The 23,053-nt window shown below is 35.9% G+C and overlaps 1 protein-coding gene across 1 annotated transcript in view; it reads right to left on the bottom strand.

Moving 5' to 3' along the window:
* Positions 1-23,053, bottom strand: part of RET (ret proto-oncogene) — an 80,504-nt gene continuing 57,451 nt past the window's right edge. Inside the window, exons 10-20 of the mRNA XM_065746991.1 lie at positions 21,689-21,808; positions 19,884-20,140; positions 18,544-18,691; positions 14,878-14,985; positions 13,170-13,384; positions 12,944-13,066; positions 10,197-10,267; positions 6,638-6,775; positions 4,583-4,682; positions 3,584-3,731; positions 1-1,644 (exon numbers count right to left, since the gene is read on the bottom strand). Coding sequence (XP_065603063.1) covers positions 1,487-1,644; positions 3,584-3,731; positions 4,583-4,682; positions 6,638-6,775; positions 10,197-10,267; positions 12,944-13,066; positions 13,170-13,384; positions 14,878-14,985; positions 18,544-18,691; positions 19,884-20,140; positions 21,689-21,808 — 1,586 coding nt within the window. The 3' untranslated portion in view covers positions 1-1,486. The remainder of the gene's footprint in view (positions 1,645-3,583; positions 3,732-4,582; positions 4,683-6,637; positions 6,776-10,196; positions 10,268-12,943; positions 13,067-13,169; positions 13,385-14,877; positions 14,986-18,543; positions 18,692-19,883; positions 20,141-21,688; positions 21,809-23,053) is intronic.

The following is a 23,053-nucleotide window of genomic DNA, read 5'->3' as shown; positions in this document are numbered from 1 at the left end:
TGTTTGTTCAAAGCCAGGACAGAATAGAATACAATATCTAAAAGTGAAGTTGTTCGAATTCTAGCACAGTACTTTAAATAATAATTTTTGTAAAATAAAAATCTGTGTTAGGGTTTTGGCAGTCTGACTCTTGTTTCTGAAATCACAGACTTTAATGGAAACAAAGTTTGTACACAAAACAACATCTGAAAACAGCTAAATTGGAGCAAGCTTTGGTAGAATTGGATTATTTGGAATAATCATCACAATGTTAACAGCAAGTCACCCGGGATTTACACCCCAACATTTGTAGCAAAACAAAAGTTATCATTAACCATATTAGATTACAAATAAAGACAAAAATAGTGCTGATCATTTACTCTTTCACATAGAACACATGACCCATAGTCAGACCACTCTCCTAAATATCAAGTCAGTGTAGGCACACATTTTTATATTTCACCTTAACAAATTCATATGACATTTTCTTGGTATGGGTTCATCAACAGCAGAGTAATAGACCACTTTTACTGTGCAAGTGTTGCTTACTCATAACTTTGAGATAATTGGTTTATTTGGAGCTGTGTCATGGCAGTGTTCTGTGCATGGCAGTGTATCCAATTCTGAGCTGAGAGGAGGACGCCGACCCACCGAACATGACTGCAAACAAAATCTCTTTACTTTAATTCAGACTAAAAATTCCTATACAGTCCAAACTGAACTCATAAAAGGAATTGTGATTGTACAAGGTCATACGTTTTAACTTTAGTAAGATGTATATGATGGAAAATAAATCGTGTCAGATAAACACTCTTGATTGCCATCGGTCTATACAGCATATCTTCTATTAAATTTATCTCCATTGTGCTAAAGGTAAGAGCAATTAAGACTAATAAAACAAACTCTCTTCTCATTAAGACAAGACAATACATTTTACAAGACTTCAAATATTGAATCTCAAGTGCTCTATTGAGTTACCTAATGTTTGCTTCTAAACCAAGATACAGGCTTCATTAGTGCCAACATCATTGTAACCCTTCTCTTCTGATAGCAAGATCAGTAGCTCGGGAGCATATTTTCCCCCCTCCTTTCCATGTATTTGTGCTTCCTACTTAAATCAAGTGGTCATATGCAAACAGCCACCATAAAAGTAGCAGTTCAAGTACATTTTCCCATCCAGTAAGATTGTAATATAGGATGGTTAACCTAAAAAACTCTGAAATGAAGTGCAGAGCCACTTGCACTAAGAAGTTGGCAAATGGAACCATATGCAAAGTGGCAATCTAAAAAGAAGTACCGGAACTACAACTCTTATCTAGCTTGATATGCTTTCTGAAAGGGGAAATCACCAATTATAGCTTTCCGCATGAATAACACACTTTAAAAACTATCAATGAAAGTTTGCCAATCTAAAGGTTGTTGACTGTACAAAGAACGAGCCAATGGACTTTCCATTCTTTGCATGTTTGTTCCCCTCATGAGTCCATTACCTTTCACAAAGAAAATTTTAGCTATCAAACTTGTCCACAAATTTTGCCGCTGAGTGTGAAACCATCCAGTTAGCATATACACTATCATTTGCATATCTTGAAAACACAGAGTTAGTGCCATCGAATCTTGTGAGTGGAACGGGACTCTCCTCAGGCCAGTTCGGGTATGACATGCCTAAAAATGAAAACAGATAATTTTTTCTGCACTGAAGAACCATAACTTCATGTGCAGACAGTAAGGCCCTTGGCAAAACTCCCTTCAATATTTTAAGCCAGTCCACTGGATTTTGTCCCAAATCAATTCATATAAATGACGTTTCAAAATCCCTGAAGCATAAATTCAGATGTAGGCAAAATCCAGAAAAAAATAAAGTGCTTTCTTGATTAAAAAAAAAAAAAAAGGTGCATATGCACACGTGCATAGTAAAAGCTAATAATTTTTCTTCTGATAAGATTCCAACATTTCCATAAATTTCTTTTTTAGTGATCTTGTGGCAATATATTGCTTTGTCAGAGGAAGGTCTTGCTGTACAGGAAGTGCTCCAAGAATTAATAAACCTATTTGGGACAGGATCCAAGTTCATTCCAATGACAGAATATTTCCACTTACTTAATAGTTACCTTTCCTTTGGCTTGAATGAGATTTTGGAGATACTCTCATACCCTCAGCAAGGACCCCCCCTGCTTAATTTTAGAAAATCCCAGGAGCACAACTTTGCAAAGTTCAACAGAGTCCTGAGCACTCTTCTTGATTCAGCGTTTAAGCATGTATTTCAAGAATGTCATTGTTTGCATCGAGTCCAGTAATGAATCTCAGGTGAGGCACAAGGGATCACCACACTGGAAACAGAGTGCTTAGCACTCTGCTTACTTACAAGTACTTACAAGCACAAGTGCTTAGCTTAGTGCTTAGCTGTGCAAGGAGACACCTACACCAGGGTCGACATTTTCAAAAACAGAAATCTGTTGCTTATCATGCATTCAGCATCTGCCATCAACCTCAGTGGCAGATTTGTCTGCTAGTGCATTCTTTTTACAATCTGTCCACTGAATGTTCCAGAAAGAACATGAGCTGGGGGAAACCTATTTAAGAAAATTATATCTAAGATGTACATTAACAATAGGCCCAAAGCCAGGTATATACGGTAACTTTTAAGCTCAAAGATCCAACTTAGCAGAAGTCATACCGCCTGAAGAATGATTTAAAAAAAAAACTATACTGTGAGTATATGTCTGAAGACATGTAGAATATTTAATCAGGAGACAAAATGTAGGAGTTTTGGCAAGAACCATTTTTACTGTCCATCTCACCATCACAATATGAAAGCATATGTTCTTTTTAAAAACACTCGCTACATCTTTCAGCCAGAATTTAGTACCAACATTTTCATAATAAATCAAAGGACGTGAAAACAGCTGAGTACTTTCAAAATGCCCATTGTCGATTCACTTTTCAAAGGACTTTATGTGTTGATTTAGTCTGCATATAATACTTAGATACAGTATTTTTACCTTCTGCATTTAGTATTCTGACTTCTTTTTATGACACACTAAATAGACACTTCAGCTTACGGATCCAGAGTGCATTAACAACAGCTGAAATTTGGAGATCCATCTCGATAAAGTAAAGACATTGCAGATGGGTTCTATCATTTAGCTGCGACAAAATGTGATATAAAGAAAAAAAAGTCTATTGCTTAAATTAGAGGTGCAGAATCTAACATACTTAAAATGTTCTTAGCTCCCCGCCAAACAGGATAGTTGAATTAGATACTCATTAGCATTTTATATTTCCCCTGAGAATACTTCCCTGATCTTTTTTCTTCTGTTGTATGATATCTAGTCATTTTACTTATTTTCACATCCTTTTAAAAATGTTCATTTGAAACACAGCTGCAAAATGACTAAAGGATGATCCTGATGCAAACTTTGACATTTACCAAAAGAAAAAACAAAAACAAAAACAAAAAAGCCCAAAAGAAGCTTCCAAGCAAATTTTGATTCGTTCAGACAAGAAACACTGTAATGGGGTTACAGAGTCTGAGAACAGTGCAGAAGAGAATTTTTTTTTTTTTTGTGTTGCTAGAATCTAGTAAATGCATGTGAAATTCTACCATAGAGTTTGTTTTCAATCCATGTGGAAGGAAGGGTTCGAGGGAGGGGAGCATTATTACAGTCCACGAGAGGTGTCTCCTCTTCTGAGAGCCCATCATCATAAAGTAAGGAATCAGAAGGGGTGGAAGCCGCAAGATCTAAGTAGTCCTAAGAAATGAATGCATAAGAAGCTAGGTTAAAGTAAATGGCAGTGTTACCACTTGTGCGTAAAGGCTACATAATACTTCTAAGCACCAGGCTAGGCTCTCTTTTTCTGCAAGTATGGCACCTTTGAATACTTCCCTTGCTTAATTCTGCACATAGATAATAAAACCAATAAGCTTATGGGCTGCCAACTCGTTTGACCGACAGGTTCTGTTATTATATATGTGTGTTTCCTATACATATATATACTTGAAAGAGAGGTGCTCAGGTGTTCTCATCATTTTACAAAAGCTATTACATAATTGCACAGAATATTAGAGCTGTTTAATATTGCCAAATAAAGCTTTTGCTGTTCAATAACTAAATACTTAGATTAACTGGATAACCTCACAGGTTTACACTTATGCTGCTGAATATACAACAAATAATTTTTTCCTTTCAAAAAATTCTTTTCCTTTGAAAACTTACTGACTATTTACTTAAAAGATAAAACTATCCAAATTCATAAATTATTATTTTTTTAATCTCTTCATTCACAAGTGCAAGAGAAAAATGACTAATTTTTTTTCTAGATCTGTTTTAGATTGGCTTTGGTTTTAATTATGCTGAACATGGCAGGAAATTTGCCAGCCTCTGTAGTCCAGCCTTGTCATTGGACAAGGAGATCATAAAGTTGAAGTTACCAAAGCTATTCTACAAGGTACTACTGCTTTCAAAAATCTGGATGCATTTGACAAAGTAGGTATTCAGCTGCTCTAAAACTTGCTGAAGAGCAATTATTAGTATTAAGAGAAAAGCAGATCTTTAATTCTGATCAGAAAAAGTTTCAAAACCTCGTGGTTGCTCACACTTACCCTACTCTTCACCATCATTTTCTCTAGTTCCTTGCTGATCTCAGCAAATGTTGGTCTTTTATCTGGTTCTTGCTTCCAGCAGCGCAACATCAGGTTGTACCTGTGATCCCCCACAAAATGGAAAAAAATATTTGTAACTGGGTCCAGATTCCATTCAAATAATCTAAATATAGCTCTGACACAAAAGCCATTCAATGTACAACAATCTTTGTCACGTTTTCTTATTAAATGTTCCCTTGAATTAACAGCTGACATTGCAAGATTGGGCTTCTATTTTCATGAATGTTTATGAATTTAAATGATGGTGACTGAGGATTCTTTTATTATCTCCACCTTCTCAGAGGACTGCCTCACATGTAGGCAGCGTGGCAGACTTCAAACTAATTTTGCTTACATATGACTTGGAAGAATTTTGTACATCATGGTTGTGTGCCTCAAAACATGGATAAGAGCTTTTATGCCAAAAAGCTGAACTTCACTGCTGATACCCAGCCATGGAAAGGAAGAGGCTAGTTTAGCTGTACATGGAGAGCCGAAATTGTCCTCACAGAAACAACTCCCCCAAAATGTCCATCTTCTTCACTTGGTTAAATGATGAAATTTTTCTACAAACTTTGCTTCAAGTGAAGACTTCAGGATATACCATACCTAAGACTATTTGTACAAATTTATTATTTTGATTGCTTCTATTATTATTATTTTGTTTCTATTATTATTATTTTGTTATCTATTTTTATTCTAGGCTTCAGAAGTGAAGCTCTCCAACCCAGTGTGCCATTCCTGTTTTCAAGGCTAAGCAATCTAGTCAGAAAACTGTTCTAATTCAGGAAATAATTGACTACATGAACTATATCAAGCTTTTGAAGAGCACCATGTTTTTTCCCCTCATTCCTGATATTTCTCTTACATGACTCTTACTTGGATAAGGTGGAGAATGCAATTTAAGAAAATGATCCCTGAAAGGGTTCTAAAAGATTGTAAAAAAAAAAAAAAAAAAATCTGAGTAAATCCAAAATATCTAAAACTAGTCAGAAAAACATGATGTGGCTTGAATAGAAAAAAGATCTCAGACATGGTTAGCTTGCCTAACCTAAGAAACATCAACACTGTAATATATATTGGACTCATATTATACTCATTCCCTGCTGAGATGGGACAAATAAACAAAAAATACCTGTTGGAGGAGGTTTGCAAGTAAAACTTGTGAAGTTCTACCCTGCCTATAACTTAGAAACTCTTAAATTTTTTTTCACCATGTAAAGTAAACAAACAAAAATGATAATTGGATACTGTATTTTCTTAGCCCAGATGTGACCAAAGCATTCTTCATATTAAAAATCAGTCAAGGGAAACACCATGGTGATTATAATTTTCTAAAAAATTATTTTTGTTGTTAATTTTCTAAAAAAAAACAAAACAAAAAAAACACCTAAGCATGACCAGATTTGCAGGCCAAACATAAAATCATGTCTCATTTCCAAATGCTGTGGAAGAATCTGGAGGAGGAGGTATTTCACACAGTGTTCTAATAAATAAACCAATACAACACAAATTGTCTCCAAACAGAAAAGGAATTGCACTGGGCTAATCAAGTCACAGAAAACATATGTCTTCTAGGGTAAAGACTCCTGGGTATCTTTTCTCCTGTGTAATGTCAGGACAAGTAGACAATTAATAACAACTGTGGATAGAACAGTAATACATTTTAGCAAATAACATGGAAAAAAAAAAAAACGTTTTCTTCACTGTTTCAGTTACTGCTGAATATTCAAATCGTTTGGCTGAGAATACCCAAATTGTTTTCACTGATTGGCAAAATGTCTTACTCAGTAGACCACAAATATTTTGGATGTAGCTGCAAGCATTCAGTTGGTAATGTTTTTCCTGTGTTCTAATGTTCATTAATTTCATTACATTCTTTGGAGTAGTATTTATTTTGACTCTACTTCTGAGATACACAGAAAAATATTTCTGTGGTATTTATTCAAACTTTTAATTTTTTTTATTAAACTCGAGATACGTTTTATGAAACTAATCAAATCAAGAATTACTTACATTTCTTCACTGCAGTTTTCTGGTCTCTCCATTCTATAACCTGTTTTTAGGAGGTTAAAGAGTCTTTCAGGAGCAATACCTGGGTAGGGGTTGCCTCCCAAAGTTACAATCTCCCAGAGCAGAACTCCAAACGACCACCTGAAAAAGAAACAAATGAGCAGTAATTCAGTATCAAGATCCTGGTTTGGCTCTCACCGGATAAATCCCTTCCAAGTTTTTTGAGAACCCAACCAAATTCAAGATATCGCTGAACCAGTGGGTCCATACAGATGCATATAGGGACACATCAATTCACAAACACCATTCATTACAACGATTAGGAACCAAGATAGCAGAGATAAAGGCTTTCCCTCCTTTATCCATTGGCAATAGCTAACAATATCCCAGGAAGGTCCATCGTCCGTAGACAGCAGAAAGAGCACTTGGTGCTCCAGCATAAAGGCTGCTTCTTGCTCTGTGTGGTGCTTCTGGAGGTGCCTCTGTTTTCCACTGGCTATGTCCAAATTAGCACTTGTAGTCTCCACCAGACATAACTGTCTAAATTTACTGAAGCTGGCTTATCCATTTACCAAGGGACTGTTTTGCCAACTTAAACATGAGGTTGCATTTCTTTGTATGCACAGTGTGTTTATTTCAGTTATGAGCTGCACCTTTGATGTCAGCTGCTCTGTGACATCATGAAAGCAAAAGAAGATCACAGAAATATATAAAAATAGAATTTAACAGAAAACAGAAGAAGCTGTTTATTGAAATGAATGGAAGCAATGGTAAATTTCTTAACCTGTTTTACTGATGAACTCAAAGGCAAAAAAGATATTTTTTTAGTGAGTTGAGAATATTTAGATTAAATTAGTCCATCTTGAAGGACAAGGAAAGAGAAAAAAGGCAAAAATAGTTTTTCTTCCTTTACTGGAAGTTTATTCCAGACACACAATAAAAGCTACATATTGCTGGAATCTGCTTTGCCAAGAGAACTTGCCAAAATTTGGATGTTCAAAATGAAGGAATCCAGCCAATAGTGTCTCCTCTTAAAGAGGATACTCAATGGGATGTACCTGGAAACAAAATTGCATACAATTTATGACAAATATTAGCTTTTGACCTCTCATTGTTAGGTAATTTTTGTGATAGCTCCACTTTTGAGAAGATTTTATGAAGGGTTACGTACCTAATTCCAAACCTAAGGAAAATGCAGCAACACAACTCACCTCTTTCTAACTACTGTCCAGCTATTTTCCTCTGACATGTTAAACAGTGACCCAAAAGTATAGTAATAATATCTTCAAAATGAGCAAAGAAGCCAAATGATTGGTTTTACACAGTCCTAACTGGTGTGCAGTAGCTTTTCTCCCTGATGCCATTGATTGAATTAATTTTTAATCGCTCTGCACATTCTTGAAAGCTAATGAATATTCATAATATTTTGACATGCTTTATTAATATATTGCCTCACGCCCTCTTTAAAGTCAATTTTGCTCTGCCTTCAGGTTGTAATACTGCACATTATTAATTCAAATAAACTCGGTAGTGCGGCAGATTTTATTTTTCAAGTCCTCCTCTTCTGCTTAGGAGAATTTCTTTAGTGTGTGGAACGAGGGATCAGAAGAGCAATTTCTTCATTAACACAAGTTGTTTAGTAAATGAAATTACTAGAATAAAACATAATATAATTCTGAAATGTTATACGAACTAAGTAGTGTAGGAAGAGAAATGGGAGATTTAAATCTCATTACACTTTCTACTGATGAATAAAAAAAACTATTGGAAAAGAAAGAACTAATGTGAAAAGGCAGGCAGCAAACTAGCTCTCCACTGATGTCACTGACCTCTGAATCAAAAAGGGATTTTGTGAATGCTGGCAAGTGGTACTGTTATTAAGTACAACTAACCACTAACTACACAGAAAGGCTTCAGAAGGAAGAAATAGAAAACAGAAGTATAAAGAACATGAGAAAAAAATAGCACAGTGGAATAACTGTTGACTATATTAATATATGTACACCTAAAACATAATTGCATCATCACAATAAGGAATATTTTAAAGTAATATTTCCATAGAGCGTGATCCTCTAGCACTAAAAGTAGCCCACAGTAAGGGGGCTGGAAAAGTGAGATCTTACAGGTCCCTTGTAACTCAATCCTTTTGTGGTTCTGTACCGAGTGGATCTATCAGCTGCTGAGTCCACAAAGAAGCAGTTACATGGCAACATGAACTGTTCTGCCACTTAACCTGTTTTGTAGAGTATAACGTTAATTTATGTATATAAATATATATGCTAAGATTTTTTGTTTGTTTGTTTAAAATTTTCTTGGAAAACTCAGTGTAGAGAAACAGGTTAGCACAACAGGTAATATGAGAAGGAAAAGAAAAAAATCAAGAAAAACCCTTAGACAGGCCTAATTAAAAGCAACATTCTCCCAAGGGTTGCACTTACTTTTTTCTAAATCTAAACAAAAAATAAAATATTAATACTTAGCAAATTCATTTTGTAGGGAAATTTCAAGACAAGCAAAGTATTTTATTTCACTGAAACTGTTTTGACCTGCAGAGAAATGAGTAAAAGGCAAATTAAAAAGCAAATATTGAAGGGCTCCTATTTGCAGATACTGCTTTTTTTCTAAGTGTTTTCCTCCACAGTGAAATGTCATTGAGATCAGTACGTTTTATCCCATGTGAGTTCAACAAAAATAGTTCATTAGTCAGACTGTCTTTCAAGAGGTTTTTGGAAGATATCCAAAATGTTACCTTGCAGAAAATCAGGTGCAACTACTGCTGCTTTTGCAGTCCCTAGGAGATTATTCTTCTAAATAAGTAACACTTTGTTTTGCAGTGTCTGCCTGCAGTCTGGTCACAACCACTAGTCATCCCAGGGAGAAAGGAATATGAAAGGATGTGATTCTAAGTTAAATGTGTACAAACATGCCTCTGTTAGTCTCCTTCCTCATCAGACAATGAGAACAACCTAGCTGTACTAGTTCTGCAACCTTGTCATCAGCGGTGAGGAAGGAGCACATCTTCAGGTATTTGACTTCCCTAATCATGCAAATAAGCTTGCACTGGAACCAAACTGCTCTCCTTAAGTGTAAGCTGGCTGTCATTAAAATTAATTGTAATTACATCACTCATTTGAATAGGGATGAAGTCAGACACAACATCACTCCCTATCTACCCTGTCCTGTATTTGCCAGCAGGTGTTAAAGGCAAGCAATGAATGAGAACCAGGCATAGTGGGTTGAACTGTTGTCATCGACAAGCAAAATTAGTGATTTTGTCCAGATCTTCAAAGGCAATCGTTTCACATGCACAGGTGCAATCCCTGTTGAAATTGACAGGAATTATGTATCTAAATCACTTCAATATTTTTTCCTCAGATTTAATTAAATGGGAAAAATAAAAAACAAAACATGTATCAGTGACAGCAAATGGGACCATCCAGGCTGTGTTTATGTCTCTGTTCAAGTGTTAAGAAGTTTGTCTACTATGTGCATTATTGTCACTTCCTCCTGTCTCCTTAAAAAAAATGCATAAACCATAAAGAATGATAGAATTTAAACTTACACATCACTTTGTGTTGTATAGATATGATCAAATAGGGATTCTATGGCCATCCATTTAACAGGTATCCGACCCTAAAAAAAAAAAAAATAATAAAAAATATATATGTGTGTGTGTATTACTGGTCAAAGAATCATGCTTTTAAGTGGAATACCAACCTATTAACTACTTCTTTTTTCAAAACTGTAACATACTCCATTCATGCTCTAATAATTTTCCAAGGGACTGAACCATTTAGCATTGCATAAGAAAAAGTGAAGACAACTGTAAGAATTTTGTACGATCACTGAATTTTGTTCTTCACAGAAGGTGACAGATGATGTTAGCTTTGCAGTGATGAGTGCCTCTCAAGAGAAATATCCATTCACTACTTGAACATCCCAAGAAATAAACTGCATTTATGTAAATGAATAATTTGCAAAATACCAAACAACCAGTACATAGAATATATGCCTCAGAATAGCAAACTGCCTGTGGCAAAGCCCTCTTTATGTATGATCACATCTTCAAAAGGTCATTTTCTTTACAATTTGTTTTGACTTAATGAAGCATTTGCACAAACAGCACAGGAAACTGTTAAAAACAAAAAACAAAAACACATGACAGGAAAAGCTAAATATAAGAATTGCAGCATTTATAGAAGTATTTTCATAAAATGATACAATTTTCACATGCAAAAATTTCTGTGGCAGCTCTTCCATATTGAGTCATAGAGGGAACCGAACCAAGAGCTCTGATCTCATAAACAGTCAATAGAAAGCAGGATTAGCAAATCTCACATCACATTCTGGCCGTGGTGTGACATGTAAATGCTGTTCTGCTGTTGCAATGACAGCATGCAGACATGCAGAAAGCAGGATTTGGCTTGCTGTATTTGACTATATATGTATATTTAAAGAATAAACAGATGGCAAGTTTTAATGAATCATCTTCATCTCTAAACTATTATCCTCAAGTTTGTTTGTTTGTTTTTTCTGGGTTTTTTTTTTTTTGTTTGTTTGTTTGTTTTGAGAAATAGAGATGTGATTCAACAAGAAGACATCATCATCTTTCCAACAAATTTCCTTTCCAAAGTCTGACAGGGAAGTTTCATCAAATTCAATTTCTAAAATCCTACAAGAGGGAATAGTGCAGTGATATGATTAAATAATACAATGATGTGGTAGATGCCCTATTGCTGGAGGTATTCAAGGTCACGTTGGACTCTGAGCACCTGGACTGATCTGTAAGTGTTCCTGTTTATTGGAATGGAGTAGGACTAAACGGCCTTAAGGGTCCCTTCCAATTCAAACTCAAATTCTATACACTGTGCTATATGGTAAGCTGAATGTTGCTGCGTGCACTGCAAGACAGCACTGTATCTAGACACCTGATCACAATTTACAACAGCAGGCAAAAGAAAGTTGCTTTAAATAATCTTTGACAGGAAGTATTAGCAGATTCCATAGTCTGTTGTCTACCATGCTGATTGAGATTTAGTATCTTTCACAGACGTGTAAAAATTTGTAGGATGGTTTTTCCTTCAAGTCATCCATATAGATGTAATAATTCCCCAAAATAAGACTTGGTAGAAATTGAATGTAGTTTTTAAACCCTGCTTTGGTTTGAGTTGGTTTTTTTGATTCCTCTCCCCACGAAGAGGGAGAACAGTGTTGTATTTGTTCATTTCTTCTTTTCAAACAGTGTGCTGAGGAATTGGATACATGAGAAGGCCCACCTCATTTAAAAATAGGCTGTGGTCTACCTGTAAATAGGTCAATGAGTACATCTCCTGCAATGAAAACATGTGGCATTGTTTTATATCTGCTAACACATATTACTTTTTAAGCATCCTCCCTGTGTAAAATCTCTAGCTTTAGGAAAAAAAAAAAAAAGATTTATTACAGAGCATTTGGCAGGAAAGAAAAAAAACAGAAAAGAGAACAACCACAAAACCCAGCAGATTTCATCCTAATATTTATGTATTGGCTTGCAACTTTTCACAGGATGACAGAACTCAGGGGTTGGCAGGGACCTCTGGTGGTCATCTAGTCCAATCCCTATGCCCAGAGAAGGGTGTGCTATACCAGGATTCTGGAGAACATTCACAGTTTGGTTTTGAGACATTGATTATTGTCAGACTTAAAAAGGTGCTTTTTGTTGTTGCTGTTTGTTAATTTAAAAGGAATTTCTGTTGTTTAAACTTGTGTCTGTTGCCTGTTGTCTTTGTCAGTGGTAACCTCTGAGAGCATGGCTCTGTCTTGTTTACTGCCTGCCATCAGTATTTGTACACGTCAGAAAGATCCTGCTAAGCCCTCTTTTCTCCAGGCTGAACAGTTCCTGATCTGTCAGCATTTCTTGGCATGTCAGATCAAGGCCTTAAATATCATAAAGGCCCTTCTGTTTACTGCAACTAACTTTTACAGATGAGAAATCAATTCTCTTAGTTGGCGAGTGAGGAAGTTATAAAACATAGGCTTATTTACAAACAAGAAATGGATGGGGTAATAGTGACTAGAACACGGAACACTTTTAAAATTTTACATATATTACTGTCCCACTAGTTAAGCTAATCATCTTGCCCCATCTTCAGTTTTATATCTTCTAAAGAAAATTATTCAGTTAATTATTGTCATTATTCATAAAAAATTCCAAGTCTTTATTCATAAAATTAGCTATTATCATCTTCTTCTCCGCTCAAGTCCCAGAATATAAATCCCTTCACTTGATTAGGTAATAATTCTCACTATTGCTATTAATGTGTACTGTACCTTACTCCTCTTGACGTACGAATCTTCTTCATATACATCACGGGATAGGCCAAAATCAGAAATCTTCATTTTGCGCCCTTCTGCCACCAGTACATTCCTGGCTGCTAAATCACGATGGACAAGCTTTTGAAAGAAAACCAAAATTTTTATGGTTCTTGTGAAGGAATACTGCTGACATGTCTGTCTGTCACAGTGACATGCTTAGATCACTGTCACACAGCTCTACCTTCATTTCCGCGAGGTACTGCATTCCTCGTGATATCTGCCATGCAAACGATATCAAATCTCCCATTGTTAAGGCTCTCTCATCGGGGTTATCCAAATAACTTGAATTTCTGTTGCCATCACTACCCACGTAGCTTGGTCCCACTTTTCGACTTTCCCTGAGAAAACTGCGCAAGGAGCCATATTTAGCATACTCCACAATTAAATAGAGCGGGCCTGGAATAAACACACACACTGGTAAGTTTGCAGTTAAAAGGTAGCCATTTTTTACTTTTTGTAAAGAAAGGAAACATAACTCAACCTAAAAGGCGCTGAATGAGCCATGAAATATTTCTAACTTATATTCTCTATGAGCGAGTTTCAGCTTAAATCAAGCCGTAGTTCAGGCAATAACCTATTCCCTGGATATTCATCTGGATAATCTGAGGTTGAATAAAGACAATCTTCATAAAAATCAGAACTGTAAAACAGCCTAACTTAGAAAAAATCTTAAAAATAGATGGATATATAAATAAAAAGCAAAAATCTTTTCTGTAGTGCATGATGCTGAGCTCACAAATCATCTGCTAATTCCAGTGCTGTAATTAAGGTGCCTTTTCAGAGTGCTTAAAAACAGTCTGACATTTCATTCCATTAGTTTCTCCTCCCCGTTACCCACATGAATAACATCCACTCAGTGTTTTAATGCTAAATACATTTGCCTGCTCTATCAAAACCCTCCTACTCCATGCACCAATGAATTAGCTGGATATTGTTTAAAAGCCTGTGACTCAGTAACAGTTCACTTCCTCAGAGATGAAAAGATGCATTGTACCGAAAAGAAAAAAAAAATAAATCCTGCTCTGTTGGTTCATTACCTTACTAAGACTCAGAGATGACTCAATCCTGAATTACATTCTCTATCTATAACTAATAATGTCATCTGCAACAGAGCTGGGTGGGCAAAAAAGGCAGGCTTTAACCTGAAGTTACCAAATACATACTGTAATTTTAGGCTGCAAAAATCACAGTGTCTTTAAGGGAAAAGGACCACAATTAGAGACACAAAGCAAGGAGAATATTGCTGCACAAGTTCATTTAATGTGAACAGAAATTATTCAGATCAATTCCTATGCCCAGCAATGAAAATAGGAAGCTTATAATAAATAGATCTGAAAATTTCTTCCCCCTTAAATATAATTTTCAATGACTGTGGTATTTAACGTATCTGTCTTAAGAGGGAGACAATAGTTTCATGAAACAACAGGATAAATGAGATGTCAATCTAACCATCAAGCTATATTTTAACAGAAAGATTTGTTGTTAAAAAAGGAGATGTCACTCTCTGAACTCAGGTGTCAAAGTAGTTATAGAGTGAACAATAATAACTATTATGAAAACTCGATTTTTAAAAAGGTGCACTGAGCATCAATGTAATGGAAAAACATATTGCTAAAAAGACAACTGGTAATACAAATGTTAATTTCAAAATAGCTTCAGATTCAAAATAAATACTGAAGATACTCATGGGAAGAATGCTTAGTTAGACTGAATTTGCATTTTTTCTTCCCTTCAATGTTACTTTTCTTATATATCCTTATTTTTTTTTCAGCCAGCAGCATATTTACAAGGTGTTCATTTACAAAATCAGTGGTCCAGACCCACCAACAAACTGCTATTTATTTCCTTTTTCAAAATTTTCACCCAAATAATGAGCTTCTAATATTTACCATCTTGACTGCAGGCTCCGTAAAGTTTGATGACATGAGGATGGTTCACCTGTTTCAAAAGGTTGAACTCTGAAAGCAGATCTCGCAGCTCGCTCTGGGAAGCATTTTCTGCAGATGTCCAAAAACACAGCTGTGGTTAGGAAAGCATTATCCAGAAGTTCTTTACGTACCACCAGAAGCATGAACATCAGGTTTATTTCAGCCATTTATCCTAGAATTGCTAAAACTTTAGAAAATACTTTCCCCATCTCCACTCCCCTGCAGTTCATATCAGAATCAAGTGAATAGGACACTGCTGTGCTGACTTGATGACATGCAGCCATCACCACCACCATCCAAGACAGATGTCTACATTAAGAGCAGGTCAGCCCACAGTCAAGACGAGTGTCTTTAACATCTTGCAGACACAATAAAATTAATACAGACAAAAGCAAATTCCTGGAGTGAATCAGAGCAAACTAAGTTTCAGAAGAATGCAAAAGTAATAATTCTGTGATAACGAAACAAAAGACTTTTTCACTTATCTCCCTGTAATATATAACCCTTTTCTTTCTAAAAACGTTTTCTGATGGAGTAAAAATCTACCTACCTACTGCCTTACACTTGCAGCACACATTCAGATTTTGGATTTCAGAAGCTAAAAGTATGGCTCAGATTGATTTTACAGGGAAACATGTACGCAGACAGCTGATGTCAGTGGCAGTAATGTGACAATATGAGGTTTTCTTAGACTTTCAAACATTTTATTTTCGCAAAACTCTTCATGCAATCTTTCTCTTTGAACACTCTGAGTCTTAAAGGAAATATTATTCTTAAAGACACCATAGGTCAGCGATTACCTCTTGTCTACTTCATTTTTAATGTTATTGTCACACTGAATCTCCCTGAATCATTCTTACAGAGTGTTATTATTATGTTAGTGGTACTACTATGGGCAGCGTACAGTTAAGTACTCACACTTACTTCAGGTTAATAAAAAACAAACTCAGTTCCTGATCTTTGTTACCAAAGTGTGGTTGTTTTTTTTTTCCCCATACTGTCATTAAGTACCAAAAGATACATTTACACATTCATTTAAAATGCGTGCTAATAGTTTGCCCTGGTTACAATAATGTCTGATTCTGTTCTTCTCTATGTCAGTATCAGTCTGCTATATATTATCTGTATGCTGATAAGGCTCTCCATATATTGTCGGCATACAACTATATATATTATATATATGTAGTCTTATCATACCACAGAACTTTCTGAGTTGGAACAGACCTTTAAAGGTCACCTAGTCTAACTCCCCTGCAATGAACAGGGACAACCACAGCTAGATCAGGTTGCTGAAAGTACTGTACAGCCTGATCTTGAACATCTCCAGGGACTGACAGAGAACATTTACTCACACTTCAGAGCATCTGTGTCAGGGAGCATTAATATTTGATGGTCTCCCACTACTGATAAATGAGTATTTTTTGTACTCCTTATCTAAATCAAAACCAAATAATATGAACTTTATGCCCATTAAAGTATTTGTTTTGTCTAATATTGTGTAGCATGTGCAAAAAAGACCAAATTTCCCTGGGGCCTTGTTTGCCTGTCTTATGAAGAACTGCCTTCTAAAGTTCACAACTTGAGATAACTGCTTTGAAGCCTTAACGCCTCTTTTTTTTTTTAGCAAATAGTGAATGATATCTATTTGCTTGTTGGTTGGCTTTGTCCACACATTTTATCCTGATGAGGACTTTCATGTTATACAGGGTTTGTATGCATAAAATTGTAGAAACAGGCTGAAAACATTCTTCCTCTATTCCTTTTAACCTCCATCTGTAGGTCCAGGTCTATTTGGACTCATCCAATTTCTCACAGTTCTGTTGTTCTGTTCTGTTGTATATAATAGGGAAAGGATGGACAGTGTTGGCCTAATCCAAAATAACTGTCTTTCATTCCTGGCAGCATTTTATAGAGTGCTTTGGACTAATACAATCTATCACAGACTCGAGTAAAATTAAAACAATAACAGATAAATATTTCCAGTAATGACAAACATTCTCCACAATAAAGCTGGAAAATGAAATTTCAAGTGACTGCATGCAAAGTAATTTACATCACAAGAGATTCAGTAGAGCCTGAAGCATTACAGTAAATGTCAGATCTATTTATTTAAACAAGGTGCTTAAAATAAAGGGTTACTTCTTCCTACCGTCAGTTCTGCATTTAATAGCTAGGGAAAGCTGAATGTTAAATCATCTGCAACATTTTTACCACTATCTCTAGGAATCTTAAGTCACTCACACGTTGTTGATGACAACACGTTAGAATATCTGTGATACTCGGTGCACAAATGAATATGAAATGAAATATTGACTAAGAAAAACCCACTTATAACAATACACAGGATTACCTGAACATTGCCAGAAGTGCTTGACTAGTCTTCAATTCTGAAAAGACTTAGATCTGTATTTTATACATAGGTCTATCTCCTCCAAACCTCTTGGAATGCAGGAAAGCACTTCATAATGCATTTACTTGTTTGGTAAAATGACGGAATATGCAGTATCTTTGTTCTCAAGCAGCAGAAGATGGCTTTTTTTAAAGAAAACATGTATGTATATTCATCTAAAGCTAGCTGCCCAGCAAAAGGAATCATCTTGTATCCATAAGCCTTTCTGAAGGTTGTTTTCCATCTTTGTCCCATATATTCCTAGCTGTCTGTTGTCTAGGGTCTACATACATTTATATGCTTTAGTACACCAAACCACAGAAAAGGACACAGCCTTAGTATCCATTTAACTCCTCGTCTCTGGGGAATAAATGACATTTTATGGGAACAAATTTAAGCATTTCCAGTGATCTCCTTCACCATCATTTCATATCTAGCGTTGCTGTCATTAGAAATCGGGCTCGGAGGTGGCAAAAGCTGTTTTGGTTTACAAGCCCTGGATTCAGCTTCCACCTGTAAAGCACAGTAATATTGGAGAGCTCCTATTCCAGAGACCAAACAAAATATCTTCTTCAATGTAATTTCTCTCTTTTATATGGGAAAGAAATAGCTATACGTGAGGCTGAAAACTACTAAAAAGAAATAGGGACAAGAGCTCAAGGTCTCGCATTATTATCTCAGCATAACCTAAGCATACATTTTCTCCAAGCTCTGAAGTTTTAGGAAGACACCAGAAGAAAGCACTAGGCTGTTAAATCCAGGTAGGAAGGTTCACCTAGTAGTTGAAAAGCAGATCAGAAAGTAGACAGAACTGTCAATTAGAAAATAACTTAATAGTCCTATTTTGTCTCTTGCCATGATTATAATGTGATATATTTTATTAACTCTACTAAAGAAAACTATATGAAGTTAAAAAGAAAATCAGAAAGCATCAGCAAACCATTGCAATATTTCCAGCAATGCCACAGAAAATTAAATGTATTTACTCTGTTAAGACTGAGAGCCCTTGAACACCTTGAATTAAAACTGGTTGTAGCTATCACTTATTCGTATCAGTGTGATGCTAGCTCCTTCAATGTTAGAAATTTGTCAGAATAAACAGTCTTCTGGAAGAAATGGGGACTATTGTACTGGATCTTTGTAGCTGACCTTTACTTTCATACTAGCCCATTTTAAAACCAGCGCTGAGGTTGCAACAAATAGTTTTCCAATAATTTCAGATGCAGGTGAGAAGGTACCTTTCAGCATTTTCACTGCCACTGTAGTATAGCCAGCTCTTCCCTTGAGTCTGAAAGCTGTTGCCTTGACAACCTTTCCAAATTCTCCTTCGCCAAGAGTCTTGCCTAGAACCAGGTTCTTCCGAGGGAATTCCCACTTCGGATCTTCCTGCAGGAAAGAAAAGGAACTCAATAAGAATGGATCAAAATAGGAATGTCTAGGTACATCAGAATGTTCAACAGGAAACCATTATTCAGGTATACTTCGCTGTGCAATTTCGGTTGGTCTTTCTTATTAAAGAGTGTGTTGTTCTCAAAACACTTGAACCTCTAAGCATTTTCCAAATGTTCTACCATTATCTTGAAATTACATCCTTCAAAAAGCTGTAAACATACCCTGTGGATAATAGATTATATTTACAAGGCTTAGAAACTGGTTACAAATGAAGCAAAGTGATAAAGAATAAATGCTTGCTTTCAGAATAATACGAATATGTGCCCTTAGACTTCAGAGAGAAGTTAATCGATTTTACTTGCAGAATAAGGCAGAATAGGAATAAGAGTTTGTTAGACTCAACAGTCCTCCTCTTAGGAAATGAGTATTACTGAGCTTTACAGTTTTCAAAATGGTGACAGATGTACAGACCAGACTAGACAGTAAACAGAGTACAAGGGCTGTGAAGACCTCAGCACAGACCTTCAAATAGATCTGATGTTGCCACATATCATAAAATTTGGCAGTGTTTCTCTACTGCATTGGTCCATGAAAATGCACCAGCTGGCAGGCATCCTGAAAGTGATTTACCAACTCAGAAGAAATGAGATAAAATGTATGACAATATGACTGGACAAAGATTCGCCAACTGATACCCACAGAATATAGGTATATGTGGGTATACAGATATGATATAAGAGAATCAAAATCAGATCTCAAACTTTTTTCTTCCTAATCTTATCCTCACTGTGATGCCATGGCCCATCACAGAGATTACAAACCTGCTGATTACTAGCTTACATTCAGTTTATTAACAATGTTATGTTAAATGTAACAATTTTAACAATTTTATTACTTTTATAATGTCAAATTACGTTTATTTTGAAAAGTGGCTCAAATTGTAACTAATAATAAATTATCAGAACAACAAAAACAGAAGACTATATATCCTCGTGCAGTAAATTATATGGTTTATTCAATTAGTATTTTCAGTTTCATCCACGTGCTCATCACTTCTGTTTTAGTTATTTGAGTTTGATGCTTCTATTAACTGATTGCATTTCCACAGTGTCTTCTGCACATATAAGCACCATTCTTTATTGACAAGACAGACATGGAAAAGTGTGCAAAACAAAATCAGGCTTACTGGTATCTTAAAGGTGTCCACAGACACCTGGTTTTCCATGGAGTCTAAAGAAGGCCGACGGACATTAGTAGAAGAGTAACTGATGGGATATGACTGGGCTGGGCGCCGGAATGTCATTTCTGCAGAGGCAATAGGTGGTTTTGGAGAATTCTTGTGGTAGCGATGGATGAAATAGGAAGAAAGCAGCACAGAGATGATGAAGGACAACAGCACTGCCCCTGCTATCACAGTCTTGCACACTTCATCACAAAATTGCTCTGTGGACCAAGAACAATTTATTAGAACTTTGCCTCCTGTTTCCAAGTTTTGATTTGTCAGATGAAGTGGCACACACAGGTATGATAGGAAAAGAACTCAAAACCACGTAAAAAGCTGAAGGAAAACCTAATAGCTATTACTCAATAAAGTTTGAAAATACGCCCACTGCACCTACAACTTTATTATTATTATTACTGTGGATACCAGTAGGGACCGAATGCTTAACTGCTTGCATAAAATGTCAGGATAGCTAGCTTGATTCCATATTCCTCATCTTTAGCGATGCAGCTACAGTTCTTCTTCAAGACCCAGCCTACCATATACCAATCTTTTCTGACACTGCTCTAATGCCTGTAGATACATGACTGGATTTTACTTGTGGACAACAGTTTATGCTAGAACTATTCAGTGAAATAAGATAATCGTCAAATGTGAAATTTAATTCATTATGATGTCAATTGTTGGACAAAAGAAAAATACTTAATCTTTTCAGACTTTAAAGGAGATTGAGTATTTTTCCTTTGTATTTAATTTTTTTGTGTGGAAATGCTCTTATGCTACAACTGTATATTTAATACACATTTTTTCCTCCATGTGTACTACTTGTTCTTTTCCAGAAGCACTTTTGCCTTTCTTTAGAAGTAAGATTTCTTTATGTCTAAGTGCCCCTAAAAACCATTCCTAGGGATTTGTTTGCTGAAGGAACTGAGAGATGCAATGTACTGTGTGCTTACACTACTTTTCACCAGGTGACTCTGACCTCAGATACACAGATAACTTAGCAATGGAAGCTGTACCTCCAAAACAAACAGGAACAGCAAATCATTTTCTGCAACTGAGAGGGGAATAAAGGTGAAGATAAGGCCCCAAGATTTATGCTTCCTGTTTTATTTTAATGCCTGTAGAAAATCTATTCAAAGGAGTTAATTGAAGCATATTCTTAGCAGTTTAGTTACATAAATGCTAATAAGAAACAAAATAATTTGCAACAATAAAACCAATTTTAAAATAACAGTATTTAATCCTCATTAACCTGTTCTGAGAAACTGTAAAGAGCTTTTACATTTAAATAAGGGATGATGAATAAAGTAATCCACTCCTCCTCCTAACACAATGGGTGTTGGTTGACATTTTGAAGCAGAGATTTTCAGAAATGATAAGGAGGTTGGAATTACTTGAAAGTAATAGAAGTCATTATTCTAATACTCCTAGGTGTCTTTGCAACTATCAGGTGAATCTTACTGAAATGCAAGTACTGCTGGAGAGTAAAGGATGGCCAACTTGTTCTTTAGGGATAAAAAAGAGTTTTTAGCAAAGGTCTGAAGTAACCCCTTGCAGAGGTTTTCAGTCTCCATGCAGAAGTCAAGGTGCTTGTTCTTAACAGATTTTATATTACCAGTTTCTGAGGAAAGATATTGCTCATTAGGATGAAGAACAAGATAAATTAATACTTATTAAAACATCCAGAAGTTTTGATTGTTAAATATATACAGATGGGAGAAAAGAACAGAGGGAATTAATAATATAGGGAAGAGCAGATGACTTACCCTTGATATCATCTTTCTCACAATAACAGTTCTGTCTTGGGAAGCAGTAACAAACCCCATGTCCTGACTTAATTCCAAGATTTCCAGTGCCTTTCCCATGACCACCAATAATATTTCCATCTAATGAAAAACAGAAACAAGATTCTCACATTAAAAACAAATTATTAAAAAAAACCAAACACAGAAAACTCAAGGTTTTCCACAGATTTGTCCTAGTATGCATCTGTAAATTGACAGTGCAATAACAATAATGACAGGATTTTATGAGCACTTGAGTAGATCTAAAATGCTGAAATTTCTCAGGTCCTGAAATGAGGGGATCTTGGGTTGCTTGAATCTTAGCCCTGGATTAGTTGTTATTCCCATTATGGAGGACTCTGGATTAAAATGCATCTATAATTGAAATAAAACAGATATCTTTGCACTGTGTAGGTGAAAGATGTTCCCAGTTTCATGTACACATTAAAACATTTTGCATAATCCTGTTATTTAGTGCCAAACATCTACCTCAAATGGTCATATCATGGCTGTTCAGACTTGGTTTCCTCATAAAGCATTATGGTTCCGTATCAGTGATGTCTTTCACATTTTCAAATTCTCTCTAAAATAATTTCTCTAGTCTGTTTGTTTCAGTTTCTCTCTAGCATTGTCTTAGGTACTTTTTTAATGTCTGAGTTGCTGTACAGCCCAGTGGTATAATGTAGTCAGCAGTAGAGTTTTGTTCCTGATTCTGACGCCAATTCCATCTGATTGGAAAAGTCACCATGCTGTTCAGTAAGCTGTTTGTTCCACTGTTAAATATGTAATAATAGCTAGTTGCTTCTGTATCACAGAATCACAGAATGGCTGGGGTTGGAAGGGACCTCAAGGATCATGAATCTCTAACCCTCCTGTCACAGACAGGGCCACCAACCAGGCTGTCCAGGGCCCCATCCAGTCTGGCCTTGAACACCTCTAGGGACAGAGTATCCACAACCTCTCTGGGCAGCCCGTTCCAACACTTCACCACTCTCATCAGAACGTCCCCCTGACATCAAACCTAAAATGTAACCTAATTCTGTAACATGGGAGAGTCCAGTGAAAACAGTAAAATTACATGCCTAGAGTAAATTGAAAAAAAAAAAATCTCTTGTTATCTAAAAGTATGCATTATAAAAACTTTAACATTAGGAGAGAAGTGCAGAAACTCCTTTTTAACTACTCTGCTTCAAACAGCAGTTGCTCATGCAGAGTGATTGCAAGGTCAGGCCCAAACTGCAAATATTTTTTTTCTACAAATAGAAGCAAAGGGACTATTACTTGTCACATTTTTATCTATAAACTGCCTTGAATCATGTATAGCATTGCATGAAGAGAAATAAAGAT

This window comes from Cyrtonyx montezumae, unplaced genomic scaffold (genome assembly GCF_038088225.1).
Source record: "Cyrtonyx montezumae isolate F1298 unplaced genomic scaffold, pur_monq_1.0 scaffold_4, whole genome shotgun sequence".
Taxonomy (NCBI): Eukaryota; Metazoa; Chordata; class Aves; order Galliformes; family Odontophoridae; genus Cyrtonyx; species Cyrtonyx montezumae.
Note: the sequence above shows the minus strand (reverse complement) of the source record. Positions and strands in the feature narration are given on the sequence as shown.